The 19,893-nt window shown below is 45.5% G+C and overlaps 3 protein-coding genes across 4 annotated transcripts; 1 reads left to right on the forward strand and 2 right to left on the reverse strand.

Annotated features, from left to right (window-relative positions):
* Positions 1-3,095: 3,095 nt before the first annotated feature.
* Positions 3,096-5,632, reverse strand: LOC123424551 (protein PHOTOSYSTEM I ASSEMBLY 2, chloroplastic-like). Its single transcript, XM_045108181.1, has 5 exons — positions 5,432-5,632; positions 5,138-5,220; positions 4,425-4,602; positions 3,842-3,934; positions 3,096-3,502 (listed from the first exon to the last, which is right to left on the reverse strand). The coding sequence occupies exons 1-5, from the start codon at positions 5,547-5,549 to the stop codon at positions 3,372-3,374; spliced, it is 603 nt and encodes a 200-aa protein (XP_044964116.1). The 5' UTR covers positions 5,550-5,632; the 3' UTR covers positions 3,096-3,371.
* Positions 5,633-5,776: 144 nt separating this feature from the next.
* On the forward strand, positions 5,777-9,424 carry LOC123424552. Of its 2 annotated transcripts, XM_045108183.1 has the most exons (3): positions 5,777-5,998; positions 6,088-6,174; positions 8,838-9,424. In XM_045108183.1, the coding sequence occupies exons 1-2, from the start codon at positions 5,807-5,809 to the stop codon at positions 6,148-6,150; spliced, it is 255 nt and encodes an 84-aa protein (XP_044964118.1). In that variant the 5' UTR covers positions 5,777-5,806; the 3' UTR covers positions 6,151-6,174; positions 8,838-9,424. The 2 variants fall into 2 exon arrangements, with proteins under 2 accessions (XP_044964118.1, XP_044964117.1); XM_045108182.1 differs by lacking the exon at positions 8,838-9,424 and having other exon boundaries at positions 6,088-6,383.
* Positions 9,425-11,124: 1,700 nt separating this feature from the next.
* On the reverse strand, positions 11,125-17,573 carry LOC123424553 (disease resistance protein RGA5-like). Its single transcript, XM_045108184.1, has 5 exons — positions 17,371-17,573; positions 16,404-17,252; positions 12,479-14,465; positions 12,019-12,216; positions 11,125-11,585 (listed from the first exon to the last, which is right to left on the reverse strand). Exons 2-5 carry the CDS (start codon positions 17,225-17,227, stop codon positions 11,346-11,348), a joined length of 3,249 nt encoding a protein of 1,082 aa, XP_044964119.1. The 5' UTR covers positions 17,228-17,252; positions 17,371-17,573; the 3' UTR covers positions 11,125-11,345.
* Between the last annotated feature and the right edge of the window lie 2,320 nt (positions 17,574-19,893).

Below are 19,893 nucleotides of genomic sequence, written 5' to 3' on the forward strand. Positions count from 1 at the left end.
TGTATCATCTACACACCATGGGTCGTCGGGTCGTGGTTGGCTTCTAATCTATAGTAAGAAAGACGACCATGGCAATGTATAGTAAAAAATGATTGTGTTCATCAAAACATCCATCAGCGTGGCATGACAGCATCCCTGCAGGCAGAGAGAGCATGCCTATATGTATAAGAAATGCATATATTGATTTAATCTTTCTTAACTGCGCTAGATGCATGTCATGACAATTGAGTAGGAATATTACAAGGTTAGACCAAAGAGCACGACAACTTAGAGCTAAAGCAGCTGCTCTAAGCACATGAGATGAATCTTATTAATACAGCAGTCCATAGGGCCACATACAAAAGTAACATATGGTGATTCTGGGTTTAAGGGATGCCACAAACCTGGCAAACCCAACATAAATCAAACTGCACAGGGGCGCAAGCTAAAAGGAGAAGGAAAAATGAAAACATACATCGACAGGCAGAATAAGCGAACATTGGCCTTTTATAACAAACCAATTCAGAAACAAAACATGATCAAAGACAACTGTTCAAAGCTGGCTACCGGGTTCCTACTTCTCTATTAATGTTTTGAACTAAACATGCCTTCAGATCAGATCAGTCCTCAACAATCAGCACTGTAAGTTTTAAGGATAGCTACAAAGTGTCCATCTGCATGTGCCATTTTCTATATTCATTCGGTGATTCCACAAGCCAATTAACTTAAGTGATGCTCCTATCATAGAAAACTGAATTGATGAGAGGAATCTGCAAAACCTAAAGGTGTTGCAACCTCCTGCCCTCAAGAACAAAGTTTGAACAGGTGATGCAAACATTCATTCAGGAGAGAAAATCTGACAAACATTCAGGTGTACATAGCGCTCAAAGTTTCCTCATATATCCGAAATTTATACTGCTGGAGATGGGATGGAGAATTGCCCGTGCCGGAGCCTCCGACTTGCTGGAGTTGAAGCCTTGGAGGCGTTGAGCCCCTGAACTGATGGAGACATCGCTGCTGCTGCCGGAGACGCCGTTAATGGATATTGGAGCCGCCGCCGCCATTTTGACATTTTGACATATCATGTACTAACTCCAACTGACAAAATAAGATGTTGTGCCTAGGTTTCTGCCGCAGATATTGTGGCTTGTAACTCCATAGTGACTGACTGACTGGTACAACAACTAACTAACCCCCACGTACAGTCTAACTGGGTGTGCAGCTGACTAGTAACATTAGCTATTAATCAGCATATTCTCCCTAACGTGCAAACCTTGGACAGTAGTTATTCTTTTATGTTTCTATTATAAAATCCTGGCATGCAATACCCATAGTCAATCGAAAAAAATGATGTTAAAGTCAATTAAAACTGCAAGATAAGGTGAGTTATGTACCTTCGAAAAGAGATTCACTGAAGTCCGGACATTCTGGTCATTTCCACTGATGAGTTGTTTGATATCAGCGTATGTGCAGCCAACTTTAGACAGCTCCCTTTTCAAAGAGTGATATCTGACCTTTGCTTGCAGGTCCTTCCATTGTGTCTTGCCAATTCCAAAGAGGTTGAAGAGCACAAATGCTACTTGGCTCCTACCATGCAAAACCAGATATCTGGAATCTGACCGAGGTGCATGGGGCTTCTGATTCCTTAAAAGCATTCAGCCCAGAATCCTTATTGAAGCTTCCTACAAGTGAACAGAAAAGAGATACTGCTGATCTTAAGCAAGTCTCGAGAAGCAAGAGTTTCAAACCTAAAGTATCATCAACAAGAAGTATGTCCAGACATACGGCAGGCCATAAGGTAATCAATGAACCACGCTGAGGGTGAACGAAAGTACTGGGAAGCCAAGCACTGCAGGCTTCCGAAATTAACTTGTAAACAGATTTAAGTGGAAGGCTTACTACCAATATGACATATTTCACTGGAGCACCAGTTTCAGTATCAGCCTCCCTGCCAGTGGCTGAGGCAAGAACCGCTGCAGAACTTACTCTGATTTTAAGATGTGAATCATGTCCTGAAATGTTGACAAAACCATTCCTTCTCCTGCAAAATCGCCTCCTAGAATAAAAAAAGCGGAATCTCCTTTCCACAGCTGTAGTCCCATCATTATGAACTTCCGGGCCCCCATTTGCAGGTAAACCTCCTGGTATAGCACCATTAGATCCAAAGAATCCCGGATTGGCATCGAATGAGTTTGATAACACAGGAACAATATTTGGGTGACCGATAACTGTTTTGCTGATGCTACTGGAGGTACCAGATCTCACTTTCGCCGCCGCCGCTGGAGAGTGGAGACGCTGCTGCTCGTCGGCGGGGACGGGCTGAACGACGCGGACGGGGCTGTCAGCGTCGCTGTCCTCCACCTTGTAGGAGACCCCGCGGAGGAGGGACGGGTCGTAGCCGGAGGTGACGGTGGCGCGCTGCGGTGAAGCCTCGGTCGAGGGCCGGCCGGGTGCTAGGAGGACCCGGTCGGTGGAGAGGAGGGGCAGGGGGCGGAGGAGGCGCGGGGCGGCCCTGGCGGCGGTGGGGCGGATCTGATCCGGGGGCGAGGGGCTTTCTTGCAAATCTAAAACGTTTTTCCACTTAACCAGGGACTGCGGGTTGAATGCTAGAAAACGTAGGGACTTTTTCGCAAAAAAGCCACGACGGACGGTAGAAGCGCTCCACGCTTTATTATTAGGGGAGATATCTTCTTTTGCTGGCCGTTTTCTGTCTTGTTATCTTTCCATTATACTCCTTTTGTTCCTAAATATTTGTTGTTGGGGAGAATTAAATTAATTCTTTTCAACAACAAATATTATGATACAAAAGAAGAATTATCTACTGTTTTCGTTGATAATATTCAGTTAAAAGAAAAAAGGAAACAGAAGACCCCCTGCTATTCTAGGCATGCCTCTGCCGAAGAGCTCATTTTCGACGCTGGTGGTCACGGTTCACTTCATTCCACAACCAAAAGGAGAAGGGAACGCTGGTTTTTCAAGGTCAAATTATGGGAAGTCGCATAGCCACAACCTGAACCGAAGTGTATGGATTTTTGAGTGACCTGCCCAGCTCCACGGAGAAACACAACATTTCCACCACCCAGTGTCACTACTGGTACGACATTAGAGCACCCATATATACAGATAATTATATATGCAGATAAAATGGATGCCCATGGTCTCTCTTTTACTACATGCGCGCTCTTCATCTCCTGTGTACGTACGTGTGCCTCAGACACTTGAACAAAATCATACTACAGGCTTTACTTGTGTGTCTCGCAGAAAAAACTTACTACATCCGTAGATCTAATACGCATCTCGAATTACAGTATTATTACACCGTCGCGAAAATCTTCTGCTTTCAAGAGCTGGCCCTATACTTCTGGCTATGCAGTACCGAGGACGCTATGTATCTACGAGCTGGGCAATAGCTTGCCATTGTACATCTTGTCCAGCAGCTCTTTGGCGCCCGGTCGCCGCAGGAGTCCTTTGTTGTTGGGCACGCCGGTTCCAAGACAAATCGGGCAGACCAGCTTCCCGCGGCCTACATCGACAGACAAACACAGATCAGAGAAGCATATGATCGATCGGCACCATACGGTTTATAACCGACATGTAAACAGACAAAGAAAACGTACTATTTCAGAAAAGTTTTTATGTCCATCTGCTGTCTAAATAGAAAAGGGCCGACTTGACTGAAATGCAGCGCTGGGTGCTTTTGGCTATTACGTGAAGAAAACTACAAACGATTGATGTACCCCAATATATAAATGAATCTAAAAACACATCTCAGATGCGGAGAACTACACTTGATTCATTTACCAGAATGACCGGATTCCAAAAATGCAGAGCACCAAATCACTAAAGCAAGAGTAGAGCATACCGTAGCAATTTGGGCATTCTGTAAATTCGTAAATATCTTTTGCTCGCTTTCGGTTGAGAGCCTTCCATTTTCCTGTGCCACCACACATGTCACCTAGATCCAAATGGTTGAAATATCATTCGAGGGAATACACTCTCCAAGCTTGATGACACAAGTACCGCTAAAGTAAAACATTTGTATGCCTAATTGGCCACTAAGTCAGAAAATAAAATGAAATCGCCACTCTTGTTTTTTTGTCATACACAGTGACAGGTAAAGAGTCAATGAAGTTATTATAAGTGATAAAATGGATATCGTCGAGTAAGGCCTGACATGAGTATGGCAAGATGATTTTGATTTCTCTGAATTTATGGAGGTAAAACAGGTGGCAATCAGCTCAGCATGTTTGTTTTTACTGAATGTATTTCAGAACGACAGTCTACTAGTAATTACAATCAACGAAATTGTTCTTCACAAGCACAATTCCTTATAACACACTGTTGAAGCTAGAAGTCTACTCATCAGACTAATCAAGGGTCAAGGCATGGAACCCAGGAAGACGTAATAACATAGAAAGAGACCAAGGTAATGCAATAGCTCTTACATATTATAGCGCCGCCACCACCACAATTTCTGCACACAGCTTTTTGTATGCCAGGCTTGTTCGTCATATCCGCAGCAAATCCTTTTGGCGCATAAAACGTTGGGCCCGATGCACTGATTAATGTTACAGCACACAGGCAAGCTAGACATCGTCGTCTGGAGCTAATATTTTCTTCATCCTGTATGAGAAAGAAAACGCGCATCAGACTTGAAAGCAAAACGAGCCTGGAGAAGTTTTCTATAGAGCAGTAACAAAAAAAGCCCACAAATTGTTCATGCCCCTTTTGGTTCTTGAGGCATTTTATTTTGCAGAATGGTACTGTTCGCCATTTAGGGATCATGTATACATCACTTGTGTCTTGTGCAGACTGACAGTTGACATTCGCCATAAACATCTCTCAAGGATTATTTACTTGTACAATTTGAAGAACTTTCTAATTTGAAAGCCTTTTTTTTTTGAGATAATCCATGATCAACAGGATATACATATTCCACTAAAAAAACAGGGTATACATAGAGCCCGACTGGAGCAAATATTGATTCTGAAGATGTTGGAAGACCGCAAGGTCTCTGACTGTCTATTATGGTATTACCATGCTAAATATGAATGACAGTGTCTCCACTCTTTGCATTCTCCGCCTTATGCTAGATGGATTTGTATGGCTGAAACAGAGACAACTCGAAGAAAAGAAGAGTAGTAAATGCACGGCCAACCTTGGCATCGCTGGGAGACTCGCTTCTTGCGGGTTCTTCCTCCGAATTGTTGGGTTTGGAGCAGCAACTGATCCGAGTTCGCACTGAAACACACACAAGAGAACATTTTTCAACACCTGATTCAGTAGAGATGTCTCTCCAGGAAAACCATTTCCCCTGCTCAAGCATCCAAGAAACAAGGAACAATTCTGCATATCTGAAGAAGGGGAACTGGGATGGTGATAACATCAGAGCTTCACAAACTTGCAGCACCGAAAGGACTCCAGGCCTGCTCTTTAGCTGGAAAGAACTCACCTCTGGCCGGCGGCCGGTGGGCAGCGGCGCGGCCACCGACGGCGGGGACGCTCGGGCGGGAGCGCAGCGGCCTCGTCGGCGCCGGCGAGGGGAGGAGGCGGCAGCTGACGCCCGCCATCGTCCGTGGCTCTCCCTTCCGCTCGCTTCTCCCCACCGCTCAGCTGGTGGCGTTGTGAGGAGAGGACCGGAAGACAGCGGGTGGCTCTGCCGTTCTCCTTTGGAGATTGAGATTGGGGACGCGCCACCACATCGCTCGCTCGGTCGGTCTGTTCGGGCCCGGGCCCGGCCCAACCCTGTACTATATCCGCCGCGACCGCACAGGAAAGCCTCCCACCCACCCACCCACCCATCGCTCGGAGGCGGCGGAGGTTCACCATGTCGGCCGGGAGCGAGCGCTCGTACGCGACCCCGGCGGCGGTCCTGGCGGGCTTGTCGCGCGGATCAGGTCCGTCCGTCTCCGGCGGCGGCGCCGCCGGCAGCGGGAGGAGCCAGGCGGAGGGCGGGACGAGGAGGAAGCCCCCGTTCCCCCTTGCGGCGGACGACACCAAGCCCGTCCTCCGCGACCCGGTGAGTCCGCCCGTCCGCCCGTCCTCCGCACGCACGCACAGATTTACCGCTGGATCGTTCTGACTGGCCGCTGCTCCGGTGGTGTGCAGATCTCGCGGTCCGACCCCGTGGAGACGGAGCAGGCCGTGCTGCGGCTGCCGCCCTTCCCCTGAAGTCCGGCCGATTCGTGATGGATGGTACACCGCTCTGCCTCTCCGTTAAACAGCGTGCCGTAATCTTCCTCTGCGCTGCACCTGCACTTGTGTGACGGCTATGCATTTGGTAGTGAACTACTAGTGGCTGCTGACCTCAGGGTTGTGTGGGATTCGTCGGAACAATTATGCATTGTTACTGCCTTCAGATTTCTGGAGTAAGTAATATATGTGGTGCCTGTGCCTTTTGATTTTGTACAGACTGCAGACCGCTGAATTACTCACTCAGATTTGACGCAATTGATGATTGCACTAGAAAATAAAACCAACAGCAGCAGCATTGTGTTTGTAACTTGTTACTGCCGTGTGTGTCTACTGTAGGTCTTGCTGATCAGTGTTGGCTTACCTTGACCGTGATAAAAAATAGTAAATATGTTTAAACTAATAACCCTAAATACCCCTCCGCCCTGCTTAGCCACCTGATCCCCTCCGCTCGGTTAGCCCTCCGACCCCCTCCGTTGCTAGGGTTAGACATCTCGGTGAGAAATTTCTCGCTCCTCTCCTCTCCTTCTTCTTCGTCTCGGGCAGATAGATGGCTGGCAGATCCAGCCACGTTGATGCGGGTAGAAGCCATGGTGGCCACGTCTGTGAGCCTCTCCAGTCGTGTTGTGGTGATGATTTATAGCTCCAGCAACAATGAGGACGCTGCGCGGTGCACCTGGAGGTTGACCTAGGGGTGGGATCATGCTTCGCCCTCCTGGAGCGACGGGCGAGACCATGGGCTGGCTTTGATGTACTCGATGAGCAAGCATCATGCCTCGCTTCATGAGGTCTCGCGCAGCTGTCGATGAACTTAGTGCTGCTCAGCGCGCGCTGGTGAATGTCAAAGAAGGTGCTCAGGGTTGCCAAGGAGCATGAGCTCGCGTGTGCGCTGCGCAAGTCCGTTGTCAGGCACTAATCAACTACGACGACTGAACATGGCATCGATCATGTCGGCAAACTAGGTTTAGGTTTTGTCTGTATGAACTAGGATTAGGGTATCAAGGGTTTGTATGGACTTTCTTTATTGTGGTGTCAAATATGACGATCATGTGGATGGTATGTCTTTTGGTAGTGTGCCTTGGATTGGGCTTACTCATGCTTTCGTTATCATTTTACAAAAAAAAGGCATGGTCAACAAGGATCATGTGTAACTAGTGTGGTATATGGGCTTGGCTAAATCTGGGCATGGGCAGCCCGGCCCGGTGACCCGGCCCGAGCCTGGCCCGAAAAACCTGGGCCGGGCTGGACCAGTCTTGCAGTTCTGGGCGGGTTTACAAGCCCGGGTAGCAGTTCGGGCCGGGATCGGGCTTGCACAAATCGCCATTTTACACGGAGGCTTGGCCCGGCTCGGAAATTCCCTTTTTAGTCCGTTTGGGCCGGGCTCCGGCCTGAGTTTTTCATTTTCTGGCCGGGCTCGGGCCTGGGCCTGAGATTTTTGGTTCGGGCTTTTCAAAGCCTGGCTCGAAGCCCGGCCCGGCTTGGTGTACGCCCAGGTTTAGGCTTGGCCCATCTTGCCCTAACCGTCGATATCTTTTTAGCCGAGTGAAGTGAGGGCAGTCTGCTGGAACCACGAATAAAACACAAAAGTCCCCCATGGCGCCTCCGCTAGATGATGATCTCTAGTGGGAGATCCTACTTTGCCTAACCCCCACATGCTCTCCCTCCCCTGTGCCTCCTTTGCATCTTTCGTGCCTGCCACGGATGATGTCGACATGAGTCAACCCTTTTTCACACCCTCCCTAGACTTGCAGTGTGATTTCTCTTGCCACATGACTAGTATGACCTATTCCTCGATTGCAGCCCTCGTCCTCAATCAGCAAAACAGTACAACTTGTTTGTTTGGAGTTTGGGGTCCTGTAACCAGAGACCGCCACTTTGTTATTTTCACCATATTACAAAGTATCGTCAGTGTCTTCTTAGTTGTTACCTACCAGACAAACCATACATTGCACCATGGTCTTTGTAGCGACATCTCGGTTGACTAGTGTAGCCTAAAGATTATCACACAAAGGCAAAACAAATCTTTTAGATGGTAACAATGCTCAAGTTTGCACACAATGATAAGTTTATTATTGTGCCATGCACGATGATAAGTTTATTGAACTATATTAACAAATATATTTGGCAGTAATAAATAAAAATAAGACAAACAATGATAAGCAACATGAACTAAATAAAAAGAGGTGTGGGCAAACCTAGCCTTGGTGATCCAGTGACGGCCATGGGCGGAGGGTTGATAGCGATGTGTGTATCATTTCTGGGGCCTCAATTTCGCATTAGGTAGCACAAAGTAACCAGAGCCTAGCTGATAATTATTAACAACACGTGTGGAGTTGAGGTCCGGGAAGCCCTACACCCATCACTACCAACCCTCCTCCTATGGTGTCTCCACATTGCTCGGGTTAGTTTTGCCAATTTCTCTCTTCAGTCAGGTCATGTTGCTTGCTTATCAAAAAACGAGATGGTAACTTCAAGTAATGTATCTTCATTTTTTTGTTACAGAAATATATTACTTGTCGCCCTTCAAAAAGTTTGGTTTGCCTTTATTTGTTGATCTTTAGGTTACATTAGTCCGTTGCAATGTTCCTACAAGAACCGTGATGTAATGTAATGTTGGTAAGAAGCCGATTGTACTTTGTATCGTGGTGCAATGAACTGGTTGTCAGTCCAGTAGCTGTTGGTCTCCGGTTACAGGAACTGGTGGTGTTGCCGGTTGATGACGAGTGCGAGGCCGTCGTGGTTTTTAAGGAAGAGGTTGTAGCAGTCAAGAAGCAGGGGGAAGCTCGTCAAGTAAGATGGTTTTTAAGGAAGAGGTTGTAGCAGTCAAGCAGTAGGGGGAAGCTCGTCAAGTAAGATGGAACTTGTATCTTCCTGACGTCCACGCGTAGTGTCATGAACAACATCAACCATCACAGAGACGTCTGTGTTCGAAGTGATTTGGATGGGCATGCATCACCAGAGTCAGGTTCATTTCAACAGCACCGCACCCTGACCTCCCAGGCTGATTTGGGCCACCAGCTGTGCATTACTTATTACTTATAAGCAACACCAATTTCTAACTAATGTATTTGCGGCAGGCAACTTCATGTATTAACTGTGTAATGTTACTCTATATCTCCCTCACCTGATCAGGACGACTGCCGTGTGGGACTCACTGCTAACTAAATTTACACTGCAAGTCAATGTATAGAGCTATGACTTACATGGGCTTCGTATTTCTCTATAAAAAGCAGCAGGATATTTCACCTTCCGAGTCATTCCGGATAGTGTCCCTGCTAGGGAGCAACTTCAAAATATCTATTGCAGCACATTCAAAGTGTTGACCACCTGTTTCTTAGCTGCCCCATTGTGTGATTTGCTTGGTTTATTCTTAGCGGCTTGGGCTCTGTTTTGGCGGCCCGAGTTTCGAAGTCAAAGTTGTTCAACAGTTAACCTGCTGATGTCATTCATGAAACAGTCGTTTTTCATGCAGCACTAGCGGGGGGCTCCTGGAAGCTGCAGATTGATCTTGACTTAAACATCACCAACATGCTGGAGCTGGGCTGGGTAGGGAGACCAGCAAGGACTTTAGGTGAATCCAGTTGGTGTTGCGTTGCTGCTTCCCGACGAGTGGTGTTGTGCCGACGTGCGTCCGTTTTGGTTTTATTCTGGTGCACCCGGAAGCAGCTAATAGTGCCAACAAAAAATGGGGCTGCAGCCAGATTGTAGTGGAATCTGATTGCTTACATCTCATAGAAACACTGAATGGTGCCACGAACCATTTTGGAATGGATGCAATGGCCCAGGCCGAGTGTTTTTGTGATCACAATGCAAACCAGGTGGTTAACTGCTTAGCAAGGCCTGCCTACTCCTTCTGACCCTGTAGATGACAATGCTATCATATGATCAATAAAGTCCATTTAAAAAAAACACAGGGCCTATCCTAGACAGTGGAAATGTGGTGATAAGTTCATGAAATTGGACCTTGAAAGCATTGTTGATGAATCCATCGAAGAAGAAAACATTGTCTGACATCCTCAGTGAGATCCTCCTCCACCTCCCCTTGCAGCCCCCCTTCCTCCTTTGTGCCTCCCTTGTCTTCAAACGCTGGTGGGCCTCATCAGGCGCCGCCTCTTCTACACCAGCCATGGGAGCCTACCCCTTCGAGACTGACATGAGAAATCCCTTATTCACACCCTCCCTTGACCCATCTATCGCCTGCTTTGAAATGCTGCTTGACTGCCTTGCCTTCCTCCATGTCCTCTATTGCCACCATGGCCTCGGCCTCGTCCACAATCGGCGGCAGCGCTAACTCCTGGTGCGGGGGGTCTCAGTTCTGGAATGGGTTATAACAACGCAAGCACTGCTTTACATGGGGTGAGTCTACATAGTCGGTAATGGTAGGAAAACGAGTTTTTGGCATGGTTGCTGGTGGAGCAAATTAGCTTCAAAATTCCAGTTCCATTGACTTGCCCCAAGCAGCTGAAAACAAAGATTGTTTAGCTGTTGAATCCTTGGTGAACGCGCGTTAACTTATGTGCTCGCTAGAAGCTATCATTGATCAGGAGGACTGGGTTGTACGGGAGCTCACCGCTAACAAAATCTACATGGGAGTTACCAACACGTATATGAAATGATGTTATGTGGGCCTTTTTATTCCTTAAAAAGGAGGGTATTCACCTGGCGAGTCATTCAGCAGGATAGAGCCCGTCTTATAGTTATAGGGATATAGGGAGCAACTTCAAATGAGTCATTAGTCCAGGCAATGGTCTTTTGCCCCTTTTGTGAGCACGCAGAAAGTGTTGAACACCTACTGGCCTGAACATGTGGGACAGTGGGGGTGGGGGGGTGGGGGGGGGGGTGGGGGGCATCATGGATGTAAACTGCCCAATACGGTCATAAGTGAAATCAAAGCATGGAATCAACATTCATAAGTGAAGAAGATAAACATTAAGGGAAACTAAAGCACGAACACATCAACACATCTAAACTGTAAGTGGATACTGGATAGAGGTCAAGCCAATACGTTCTTCCCCTATTGGCAGCATCCACTTCATCATTACAAAAATCAGGAATTGGCTTATTTGTTATATGAACACATCACGGAGTTTGAGTACCGACATTCTTCAAAGAACACTGAGAAGTCTTCCCACACAAAACAGAAACATTGAGAAGTCATAGCTAAGATTTAGAAACTAAGGATGAATATAAACACCTATTGCATGAAGAAATTCCCCTGAGCACCCAAAGAAGCCAACAATACTGTTGTTTTTCTTCACCCGGGAGTGGAAAGGAGTTCCATGTAGCTGCCCAAAAGGCCCATATGTATGTATGTTGGTCACGAGCATAAGCGACTTTATGATGCTGGGAAATTGACCATACGGACCAAAAGTCCCTGAAATTTCAATCACAGATTCCGAGGGTTCTAGTATAATCTGCAAAATCAGTGGTAATTATGAAGCTTCAAATGTTTATTGGGAATTTATTTGGCCAATGGAAAACCGCTCACATATGTAGATATTTAGAATAGCTTAGTTAATGTGTGGGCACACGCAGTTTATTTTTATATGTTTGGCAGCTCAATCTATTTAAATTATCCGTTCTTGTTTTGCATATAGAGAACCACTTCTCATTCTTAATTGTATATGAACCATACGTCTAATCTTTGTATTTCTGAATTTTAAAATTTATCTGCAATAAAAAAATGATGGTCAATCCAACTATGTTTATAATAACACTATGTTAGTTTTGTTATTGGTTTTTTTATGTGTAAAGATGATAATCCTGTGTTGCACCTTTTGAAGAGTACATTTAATATAATTTGTCTTAACAAGGTCTTGCACAATGCATGAGAAGTTCATTACTAACCGTGTGGATGGTCCCACCAGTACCACCCCAAAGAGGTGTCTGATGCAGATTCCCATTTCCGTCCAGGTAAGAAAACGCAAATGCATCTATAACATCACCACAACAAATTTTCACACTCCTTAGATATTGTGGTGCCACCTTTATGTCGCGGTTTCTCCCTATATTTCCTCCCCAGGGTCCAATCTTCTCAAGAATGATCTGCATTCAAGAGAAGGGGCAATGATTATAATTAAACCTTTCACGTATAACAATTAACAAGTGACATGGCATTGATCAGTAACAAGCTAGTATATCAGAAAAGAATAGTTCAGTATTTTTTTAACAAGTATAATACATTGGGGGGAATTATTAACATAAATAATAAGCTTTGATTTCTTAACTTAATGTGTGCTCCAACATCTTATTTTGATTGATATGTTCTTGAGTGATCGTGCATGCAACTAAAGAACACAATAAATACCTCTTGTTCTTTGAATGCTTCCTTGTCAATTTGAGATTTCTCCTCGTCCTCTATCATTTCATCTTCATAATATCTAATCACATCAACCCTGGGATGTTTGGGATTCACATAGGATGTCTTCCTCATAGCAGCAGCAGCTTCCTCCACCTCAACGTCTCTGGAACCAGAACAATGCATTCTAACTGTGATCAGCTTAACAAAATGGAGGTTCTCCAAGCCGACCTCAAAATTATTGTATTCATCCTTCGCCTTGCGAACCTGAAATGTAACCTCGAGGGTTTGAAGCCTTGGCATAGCTCCTTCTACAAACATGATCCCCAATGAATCATTGTGAATGTGAAACTCAGATAGGCACTTAAAGTTTGCATGATCAGTGCCAATAATCAACCTTTCTTCCGTCTTTTTGATTTTGTGCACGGTAATACAGAGATAATGCAGAAATGGGATGTCCCCGAGAGTGCCGAGGTCTTCCTGCTGGATTTTTTCTAGTGTTAAGATTAAAGTGGACAGTTCTGAGAGTGAGGAGTTCATCCATTCTGGTAATCTAGGTATGTTGCTGAAAAAGTATCGAAGGTTGTGAGGGGTCCATCCTAAATGCACAATGAATTTTGTGGGAACTCCGGAAGATTGAATGCTTATTTCCTTGATTTTTGTCAGCTTGCACAAAGAACATAGCAAATGTTTCTCATAGTTCTTGTCCCATGCTCCATATAGCGAAATTTTAAGAACCCTCAAATCCAAAAGATAACCTAGTTCCTTTGAGAAGTTTGGAGAGTTACTCACACCAACATTAGACAGAACCTGTAGCGATTTCATGGCTCCAATCCCAACTGGTAGCTTTACCGATGTTTCAATGTATAGGCACACAAGTTGCCTCAGCTGAACAATGGTTGATGGCAGCTCAATTATGCCACTTTGACTCAAATCCAATGTTTGCAAACAATGCAGTTTCCCTACTCCTTTTGGGAGTTTGGTAATATTTGTATCCCTTAGTCCTAGATACCTCAAATGAAATAAATTCCCAACACCATGAACATGATGATTCTCCAAGTCACGACAACCTTCTAGATCCAACACTCGCAAAACTTGAAATCTTGAAAGCGGAGGCATCAATTTTGTAGCACTAGGAAGGATGATAAGTGATCTCAGGTGGGACAAGCTCACCATAGAAAGTGACACGGTGTGGTTGTCTTGATTGTTTTGGATGGATAATCGATGTACCTTCTTTGAAAGATCACTGGATTGATAGCTATCTAATGTAGTGACAAAATTTTCTTCAGTTGACAAGGATGTGATCATATCAAGGACCATATCATGTACACGACAAGCCCCTACCTTGCCACGAGAATCTACATGTTGTGGTTGAATTAGGCTTCGGTTAATAAGATCATTGAAGTAACCAAACCCCACTTTATATAAGGTGTCCACATCACTTCCATGGATAAAGCCTTCAGCTATCCATCTTCGTACCAAGTGATCACTCAATATTGTATAATCCTCTGGATAAACACCCAGATATAGAAAACAGGGTTTTAGATGGGAAGGCAAGTCATAATAACTAATAGACAATATCTGACGCATGTTCTCCATATTTGAAAATTTCTCAAGTCCTGAACCAATTGATTTGTTCACAGTGTCCCATTCATGTATATTCTTTGATTTGTGAGACAATAAGCTGGCAATAGTGATGATAGCTAATGGTACACCATCACACTTTCTTATGATTTCCTCAGATATTTCTCTCAGTTCCACATGGCCAACATCTTCACTCCCAAATATTCTTTCATAGAACAACTTCTTCGAATCATCATGATCAAGAGAATTTAGTTTATAAATGTTACCATTGATGGAAGAGCAGCATGATGCAGCAACACCCGCGATGCGTGTTGTTGTGATTACTCTGCTACTGCAGTTATTCTCAACTAGTACAGTCTTGATATAGTTCCAGGCTGTTTCATCCCATATATCATCAACTATAATTAAGTACCTGTGAATTTGTAGCACCATATTAGATACTAAAACAAGTCACAAATTGAGTATCAACTAGCAAGTAAAGGGTAAATGGAATACCTATATACAACCTATTAATTTGCCATTGAAGAAGAAACATGATTGCCTCATTCACTCACCTCACTTAAAAATCTCAAGAAACATATGATTTTTTGAACTCAATAATTTACTGTTACCAAGAAGAAAATGAACGACTTTTAAGTTATCATTTCAAAGCAACAGCTAAGACTGCAAATGGAATAGCCGGAGAGTCAGGTTTTAAGTGTGCAAGCAGCCAAATAACAAGTACTAAAATCGCTCAGAATCTTTTGCAAATATTTAATTTTGGTCACGGCCTCACACGGACCCAAATGAACAGACTTTTTTTTTAAAATACTTCTATTTGAGCGTCAAGTAATATGGATCGGCGGGAGTAGCATTTTTTTTAAATGACTTTTTTTTTACAACAAACATGTTCGAGTGTTCTACCTATGTGCAAAATTTTGTGAATCCACCACGAATGTTCTTTCTTCATGAAAGTTTGCACGTAGTTAAGAATACTTGAACATATGTATGTTGTTTAAAAACAAAGATTAATTGCTTATTGGGACTGCCAGGGTATTGGAGAATGGAAAACGTTTCAAATCCACCGGATGATCTCTTGTTTCCGTAAGCCGCTTCGGTTGGTCAACACGTGTTCCGTGGGCCCGACGCACCACTCGTCCCGCACCTTATCTTCTCTGCAAATGGGTCGTCCTCATCCCTCTGTCTGATCCCCTTTCTCTCCCACTACCCCCTTCCCCCAGCGAGTTCCCCTCCGTCCTTGGCCTCTCCATCTCGATTTGGGGAGTTGCTGCTGCTATGAAGAGCCGCCTGCGCTGCAGCTGTCGATGATGACGTAGGCGGCTGCAGCCTGGTCGCACGTGCTGCAATAAGATGTGTCGGCTGTTGTGCTGCTACGAGGCTACCGTCGAGCCGCCGGTAGATGCCGCAATGGAGCGTCGCCGGTGTTGCCATGGAGCGTTGCCGGGGCCGTTGGTGTTGCTATGGAGCTTCACCGGTGACTGCAATGGAGCTTCACCGACGGCGCCAAGAGTTGCGGTGCAGCGCCCCGAGCTGCTATGAAGCCTTACCGGCGGTTGCAATGGAGCTTCACCGGCGGCGCCAAGATCTGCGCTGCAGCGCCCCGCGCTCCAATGGAGCTTCACTCGTGTTGCAATGGAGCTTCACCGTCGACGTCAAGATCTGCGCTGCAGCGCCCCACGCTGCAATGAAGCTTCACACGCGCTGCAATGGAGCTTCACCGTCGACGTCAAGATCTACGCTGCAGCGCCCCACGCTGCAATGAAGCTTCACACGCGCTGCAATGGAGCTTCAACAGTGACGCTCGGAGTTGTGATGCAACGGGCGGTCGTTCCTCGCGTTGACTCGATCCAACGTCTTTCTCGGAATGCATCTAATGGCTGGCGACCCGATTGATTTCCTCGAAAATCAGTGGGTTGATCCGTAGCAGCCGCCTTGGAGAATAGGGACCCCACCCCCTAATCAAACTATCCCCTAATCATTGGTGAGGAGTGGGGTTGTCCTCCCCTCACATGTTCAGTCCATATAACATTACTAATAACTACAAATAGTTGCAACTCCCTTCGATCCAAAATAAATGTTCCCACTGAAAGTATCAAAACTAAATTTCCCATATTGTAGTTACTAACCTACGGAGTAGTAAAGTTTCTATAAAATAATTATAACCTTATAACTTGTAAAAATTCAAATTCTCAAATAAATTGAAAGCAGAAAGTTTGAAGATGAACTACATCTCGCATTTTTCAAAAAGGGGGAAAATACTCAACCTTTGCATCGAGTGATGCACGCAGCCATATGAACTAAAGCTAGCTAATCTAACACTTGATATGGAGAGGATTGGCTTTGGCGTTACCTCTTATCCCGAAGAACTTGTCTGATTTTGTCAATGAGTTCCACCACATCCCATTCTTCAACCTCGTTGTAACTCTGCTTACTAACCTGACGGAGCAGGCTGCCCAAAACCCTCCTCAAATCAGGCTTGAGGGATACCGTGACAAAGGCGTCGCAATCAAACTGCCCTCTGATTTGCTGGTACACGACGTTCGCCAGCGTCGTCTTGCCCAGGCCACCAACCCCAACAATGGAGACCACCTTCAGTTGACCATCCATGGCAGTTGCGCTTTCTTGCTCCACCAACAACCTGCAGAGCTCTTCCCTTGGCCCGCCCACCGCGACAAGCTTCGTCGAGTCCTCGTACATGCCATGCAAGCGAGGGTCGACGGTGGTGCCCGCAGGCCGCCGGATGGCAAAAACATGGTCATCGATCTTGTACCTGTCGCGCCGGTCAGCCACCTCCTTGACGAGGCCCCTGATGCCCCTGATGTCGGCGGCGATCCGGTGGCGGACCCGGGCCGTGGTTAGCAGGCTCAAGCACCTGCCGATGAACCCGCTGAACCCCGGATGATGGAGGTCGACGCGCACCATGAACCTGTCGATGCTGTCTTCCACGTCGTAGGAGAGCTCCCTGACTTGCCCTGCCCAGATCCTGACCTGCCTGTCGATCGGCTGCGCCGAAGGCAAGGATACTCTCTCGAGGGCTGCCTGCATGCTCTCCAGCTCGGCGCGGAGGAACGTGATCTCGCCCCTCAGGCTCCTCTGCAGCATGTACTCGTCCGTCAGCACGGCGTCCAGCTTGTGGAGGAGGGCGCTCAGCACCGCCCCCGCCATGACCTCCATGGTCGATCTTTGCTTCTGGCCTAGCCTACACATGCAAGTATGGAACAAGGATCGGTTAATCCTAATAATCGATTAACTTGAACAAAAAATATGCATCCAACGCAAAGTATGTTGGAGGTTGCGGTAGAGAAATGCACACCTACCTGGATGGATTATCGTTGTTACTTTCTTCGAGACGGATTATCTCTGGATTTGATTGAGAGATGAGGCTGCGTTAGTACTTGACTGGTGAAATATTAGTATCAGAGAGAGAGAGAGAGAGAGATGTCCTTGTATCCACGATGGAGAATTGGTGTAGCTGGCCGGCTTGGGATTTACTTTGACAAGCAACTGACCCTGTCTCTGCCGGCCGGCCGGCCGCTTTGGTTATGTTTTCTTATTGGTTGCCATGTTTCCGTGCCCCTCATGGGATTGTTGTGGCTGGTCAGGTCAATTAGCTTCCGTAGATTTGGTAAACTGTTCCCAACCACATCAATTGACTAATCGCTCGAGTTAGACCAGCTTTGGAGTACAAGCCTAACCATGGAGAGAGGAAAGCAGGTGGTGATGAGACGACAAATGCTAACACGACAAATATATAAAGGAAATGTGGTGAAAGAAGACTAGGTAGTTGCATTGTCCCTGGAATTAAAAATAAGTGTTTGCTGAGTAAATGTTTGTACTTCCTCCCATTCATATTTTGCTTGTCGCTCAAATGAATGTACTCCCTCTGTTCCTAAATATAAGTCTTTTTAGAGGTTTCACTAGTGGACTACATACGGATGTATATAGACATAGTTTAAAGTGCAGATTCACTCACTTTGTTCCGTATGTAGACTCCTAATGAAATCTCTTAAAAAACTTATATTTAGGAACGGAGGGAGTATCTAACATTGAAATTCATTTACATGCATCCGTTTGAGCGACGACTATTATGGATTGAAGGTAGTACAAGTTTCATAATGAGAAAGGTTTATAAATTAGTTAGTTGCCACCTCTCTCATGGTCAGGGCCTCCTCCTCCTCCTCCTCCTCCTCTACATTCCCATCTTCCCAACTCAACCTAAGACTTTTTTTAGAAAAGGAGGCATCACCCCGGCCTCTGCATCGAGTGATGCATGCAGCCTTTTATTAAATACAAACCAGTCTGAATTAAGTACAAAGCGGTCTTAAAAAGAAAGAAAAAGATACAAGGCGTCTATCGCGCCGCAACCGATAATGAAAATAGGCCTAGATGACTATCCACCTATCCTATTAATATGTCGCCATCCAAATCAGTTGAAGATATCCTAAGCTATCATCTTCCATCGGGCACACCCAGTAACCATAGGCTCCCTGACTTCCGCAGGAGTGAGTAAGGACCACGTACGGATCAAGGCAGTAGCCCTGAAGATAACCTGCAAAAAGTGAACATATCTTTGTCTGTTAAACACTAGATCATTTCTGCAGTTCCATGCAGCCCATAATAGTGCACAGGTGCCAACCCGAATAAGTTTAGCATAACCAACATTAACCCCCTCCAACCACGTCCCAAATAACATGTTAATGCTAGTAGGAGGACAAATGTTAAAAGCAATCGAGAGCCATAAAAGTTTAGCCATATATAGGACAATGTAGAAAGAGGTGCTTAATAGTTTTTTTATTCTAACAAAAGCTGCATCTTTGATTTCCTTTCCAATTTCGCTTGGCCAAGTTATCCTTAGTTAAAACAACTCCTTTGTGAACAAACCACATGAAGATTTTTATCTTAAGGGGAACTTTGACCTTCCATATATGCATGGATTTTGAAATAGGCGAAGAATCTATGAGGTGCACGTACATAGATTTTACAGAAAACATACCATTAGTGATCAGCCTCCATTGAACACTATTAGGACAGTCAGAAAGGCTAATGTTCATCAGCCTTCTGACTAGATGCAACCATCTAATCCATGTGTCATCAAGCAAGGCTCTACGGAACTGAATATTTAAAGGAATCTCACGCAATACTGTCGCAACGGATGTGTGTCGACGTTGGGCAATATTGTAAAGCTGCGGATACTGAAGAGCCAAGGGCTCCCCCCTGGCCATGTATCTTCCCAGAATCTAGTTGATTCACCATTACCAATGATAAACCTAGTTCTGTTAAAAAATGCAGTTTTAGACCTCATCAGGCCCTTCCAGAAAGGAGAGTCACCTGGTCTTATGGTGACCTGAGCTAAGGTCTTGTGTTGTAGGTACTTGGTCTTCAAAATTTGTACCCACATACCTTCTGTTTCCACAGATAGTCTGAATAACCATTTGCTAAGCAGATATCTGTTCTTAACCTCTAAATTCTGAATCCCCTAACCTCCTTGGTCCTTTGGTCTGCAGATAATATCCCATCTAGTCAGCCTATACTTGGTCTTGACCTCATCACTCTGCCAGAAAAACCTAGACCGATAGAAATTCAACCTTTTCCGCACCCCAACTGGTACTTCAAAAAAGGATAGAAGAAACATGGGCATGCTTGATAATACCGAATTAACAAGTACCAAACGTCCTCCATAGGATAAAAGCTTTCCTTTCCAGCAGCTTATTTTTTTTTCAAATCGGTCTTCGATACATTTCCACTCCTTATTTGTCAACTTTCGGTAGTGGATAGGGATCCCTAAGTACGTGAAAGGTAAGTTACCACTTTCACAGCCGAAAATTTGATTATAAGTGAGT

Source organism: Hordeum vulgare, chromosome 2H (genome assembly GCF_904849725.1).
Source record: "Hordeum vulgare subsp. vulgare chromosome 2H, MorexV3_pseudomolecules_assembly, whole genome shotgun sequence".
Taxonomy (NCBI): domain Eukaryota; kingdom Viridiplantae; phylum Streptophyta; class Magnoliopsida; order Poales; family Poaceae; genus Hordeum; species Hordeum vulgare.

Coding starts and splice junctions, on each gene's coding strand:
- LOC123424552 (XM_045108183.1), top strand. CDS start 5,807: ATGTCGGCCGGGAGCGAGCGCTCGTACGCGACCCCGGCGGCGGTCCTG. Junction 5,999..6,087: donor AGCCCGTCCTCCGCGACCCG/GTGAGTCCGCCC, acceptor GGTGGTGTGCAG/ATCTCGCGGTCCGACCCCGT.
- LOC123424553 (XM_045108184.1), bottom strand. CDS start 17,227: ATGGAGGTCATGGCGGGGGCGGTGCTGAGCGCCCTCCTCCACAAGCTG. Junction 14,466..16,403: donor CAAGTTCTTCGGGATAAGAG/GTAACGCCAAAG, acceptor ACAAATTCACAG/GTACTTAATTATAGTTGATG. Junction 11,586..12,018: donor CTGGTGGGACCATCCACACG/GTTAGTAATGAA, acceptor CTGATTTTGCAG/ATTATACTAGAACCCTCGGA.
- LOC123424551 (XM_045108181.1), bottom strand. CDS start 5,549: ATGGCGGGCGTCAGCTGCCGCCTCCTCCCCTCGCCGGCGCCGACGAGG. Junction 5,221..5,431: donor CCACCGGCCGCCGGCCAGAG/GTGAGTTCTTTC, acceptor TGTGTGTTTCAG/TGCGAACTCGGATCAGTTGC. Junction 4,603..5,137: donor AGTCTCCCAGCGATGCCAAG/GTTGGCCGTGCA, acceptor TTTCTCATACAG/GATGAAGAAAATATTAGCTC.